This window comes from Camelina sativa, chromosome 3 (genome assembly GCF_030686135.1).
Source record: "Camelina sativa cultivar CO46 ecotype springtype chromosome 3, ASM3068613v1".
Classification (NCBI taxonomy): Eukaryota; Viridiplantae; Streptophyta; class Magnoliopsida; order Brassicales; family Brassicaceae; genus Camelina; species Camelina sativa.
In genome coordinates, this window is record NC_141882.1 from 15934114 (window position 1) to 15937439 (window position 3326).

The 3326-nt window shown below is 42.6% G+C and overlaps 1 protein-coding gene across 2 annotated transcripts; it reads left to right on the plus strand.

The window, feature by feature from the left end:
• The first annotated feature begins 659 nt into the window (after positions 1-659).
• On the plus strand, positions 660-2652 carry LOC104777406 (pentatricopeptide repeat-containing protein At1g34160). Of its 2 annotated transcripts, XM_019243821.2 has the most exons (3): positions 678-919; positions 1023-2183; positions 2288-2652. In XM_019243821.2, exons 1-3 carry the CDS (start codon positions 774-776, stop codon positions 2595-2597), a joined length of 1617 nt encoding a protein of 538 aa, XP_019099366.2. In that variant the 5' UTR covers positions 678-773; the 3' UTR covers positions 2598-2652. The 2 variants fall into 2 exon arrangements, with proteins under 2 accessions (XP_010499957.3, XP_019099366.2); XM_010501655.3 differs by having other exon boundaries at positions 660-2183.
• Positions 2653-3326: the final 674 nt, after the last annotated feature.

Below are 3326 nucleotides of genomic sequence, written 5' to 3' on the forward strand. Positions count from 1 at the left end.
ACACCAAAATAAACCGATTCTAGTTGATGGACAACCGATTTACCTTTGTCTAGGTTTATGAATCTCTGTACTAGTCGCCGACGGTTCCCCTGTCGCTTCCACTGTAGCCGACAGTTCCCCCACCGCAGCGGGTAGAGGCAACGGTGGAAGATTACCCTAAAGAAGGGTTTGGATGAAGTAATTCATCACTTAGTGACTCGAAATCGAACGTTTTTGGAGGAAACAGCGATGACGGTTGGCGGAAGATGTAAAGTCTCGATGGTGGTTCATGAGAAGAGAGAGAGTAGGAATAATTAAAGAGACAGGCAAAAATAGACAGTTGCTTCCATAGACCTCTTGGATACAGTCGCCTAAGGTTTGCATTACCCGATGAGATAACTAAGATCTCTGCTAACTTTATGTCACTTCGTCTCTAAAATTCCAACCTTTTTTAATTTTTTCTCTTTCAATTACTTAAACGTCACAAACGATGGAAAAAGGGCAAAAGAGTATTTTTGTAAGATTCTATGGCACGTAAGAAAAAAGTTTCGGAAAAGTGGCATATGAGAAAAAGATTAGTACTATTCATGACATAATTGACAATTTTCTCAATTAATTTGCTTCTCACTTTGTTTAGCTTGGCTATTTTATTGGTTTGATTTTAATTTCGGTTTAAATTTGTTTCGCTATGAAAAAAACAAAACCGGGTCAATTAAAACCGTTGTACTAGGTTAATTTGGTGAAAAGCTCGTGAATGGAATGGCTCGTGTTTACATGGAGACGATGATACAGAGATGCGTCACCTTCTCTCAAATCAAACAACTCCAATCTCATTTCCTCACCGCCGGCCATTTTCAATCTTCCTTCCTCCGTTCTCGTCTTCTCGAACGCTGCGCAGTTTCACCGTTCGGAGACCTTTCATTCGCCGTAAAAATCTTCCGTCACATCCCTAAGCCTTTAACCAACGATTGGAACGCCGTCATCCGCGGATTCGCCGCTAGTCCTCAGCCGTCGCTCGCGTTTTCATGGTATCGTTCCATGTTGCGGCAAACTTCACCGTCGGCTATATGTAGAGTCGATGCTTTGACTTGTTCCTTCACTCTTAAAGCTTGTGCGCGTGCGCTTTGTTCTTCCGCTACTGTTCAACTTCATTGTCAGATTAGTCGTAATGGGTTTTCCGATGACGCGCGTCTCGGTACTACGTTGCTTGATGCTTACTCGAAAAATGGAGATTTGGTTAGTGCGCACAAGTTGTTCGACGAAATGCCTTTGAGAGACATCGCATCGTGGAATGCGTTGATCTCGGGGTTAGCCTCGGGGAATAGAGCGAGTGAGGCGTTGGAGCTGTATAAACGAATGGAAATGGAAAGAATCAGAAGAAATGAAATAACTGTTGTTGCTGCTTTGGGAGCTTGTTCTCACTTGGGTGCTGTTAAGGAAGGTGAAAAGATCTATGGTTACTTTAAAGATGCAAACTTGGATCATAACGTGATTGTTAGCAACGCGGCTATTGATATGTATTCGAAATGTGGGCTTGTTGATAAAGCTTTTGCAGTGTTTGATCAGATTACGGGTAAGAAGAGCGTTGTTACATGGAACACTATGATCATGGGGTTTGCAGTGCACGGAGAAGCGCATAGAGCGCTAGAGATTTTTGAGAAATTGGAGGTTAATGGTATCAAGCCTGATGATGTCTCATACTTAGCTGCTTTAACTGCTTGTAGACACGCAGGATTAGTGGATTACGGGACATTAGTGTTCAACAACATGGCTCGTAACGGGGTGGAGCCTAACATGAAGCATTACGGTTGTGTGGTTGATCTGTTAGGTCGTGCAGGAAAGCTGAGAGAAGCTCACGACATCATATGCTCGATGTCGATGGTTCCGGATCCTGTTTTGTGGCAGAGCCTCCTTGGAGCTTCAGAGATTCACAATAATGTTGAAATGGCTGAGATAGCTTCTAGGAAAGTGAATGAGATGGGTGTTAACGACGACGGGGATTTTGTGTTGCTATCAAACGTTTATGCAGCGCAGGGACGGTGGAAGGACGTTGGACGAGTGAGAGATGATATGGAGACCAAACAAGTGAAGAAAATTCCCGGTCTTAGCTACATAGAAGCCAAAGGAACGATTCATAAATTCTACAATGGTGACAAGATCCATGAACAGTGGAGAGATATTTATGAGAAGATCGATGAGATCAGGTATAGAATAAGTTCTTACACAAACAAAATCTAACAGCTGAGATTGGCAAAACTCTAATGCTTTTGGATTTATTTTAACTTTGAGTTTTGGTTGATGAGGTCAGGTTCAAGATAAGGGAGGAGGGTTACGTGGCACAGACGGGACTCGTGTTGCACGACATTGGAGAGGAAGAGAAAGAGAACGCTTTGTGCTATCACAGCGAGAAATTGGCGGTGGCCTACGGACTGATGATGATGGATGGTGTGGAAGAGGAGAGTCCGGTGAGAGTTATAAAGAACCTGAGAATTTGTGGGGACTGTCACGTTGTTTTCAAACATATTTCAAAGATTTATAACAGAGAGATCATTGTTAGGGATCGAGTTCGATTTCATCGGTTCAAAGATGGTTCATGCTCTTGCAAAGATTATTGGTGACGTTACAAAGTTAAAGGTGGTGATGATTAATTGATTATGTTATTTTTCATGAAAATCTCGAACACTATCTCTAATGGGTAAGGAGCATGACAGTGTGAAACAGCAATACCATATTTAATTTTAACAAGGTATAAAACAACGTCGATGAAACTAGATCACAACACCGACTGAGGGCACGCGAAGCCTTTCTTAACACCAATTTTACGGGCTACCGTTGTTATGTGGATGGCTCCTATACATGATGATGGTTTTGTACACTTTCTCATGATCCATCGCCGACCATGGGAGCTGTCAACCACCGGCGAAGTCTTTCTCCCCTCCATCTAGAAGTGGAAGCGTTTGTTTGGGCTATGAATGCATGATAAGTGTTGTTGCGGAAATTGGCACCCCCAATATACCGGTCTAAACCAATAAGAAAACCGTTCATCTAAACTGGGAATTCATCTCGAGCATGCATTCGGCCTTCTAGGAAAGGACTAACAAGACAGGAAGGCTCGGCCCAAGATCGAGTGACCGACTTCCTAAATCGCCTCTAGACCGATTTGGAGAGAAGAAGGAAGTTTCCTAATTTCAGTTCGAAAGATTAGGAAAGTAGACATAAATTGTAATCCACAGAAGCATAAAAGGGGAGATACACCGGTCTTTGTAAGACCATCCATCAATTAATACAAGAGCCCTAATTCTTCACTGTTATTGAGCAAACCCTAACTTGTTTTCCAAAAGATCTAA

What these genes read in the sequence shown, in the direction of transcription:
- LOC104777406 (XM_010501655.3), top strand. Translation starts at nt 739, where the DNA reads ATGGCTCGTGTTTACATGGAGACGATGATACAGAGATGCGTCACCTTC. An exon ending in GAGAAGATCGATGAGATCAG is followed by an intron (nt 2,184 to 2,287) that starts GTATAGAATAAG and finishes TGATGAGGTCAG; the next exon opens with GTTCAAGATAAGGGAGGAGG.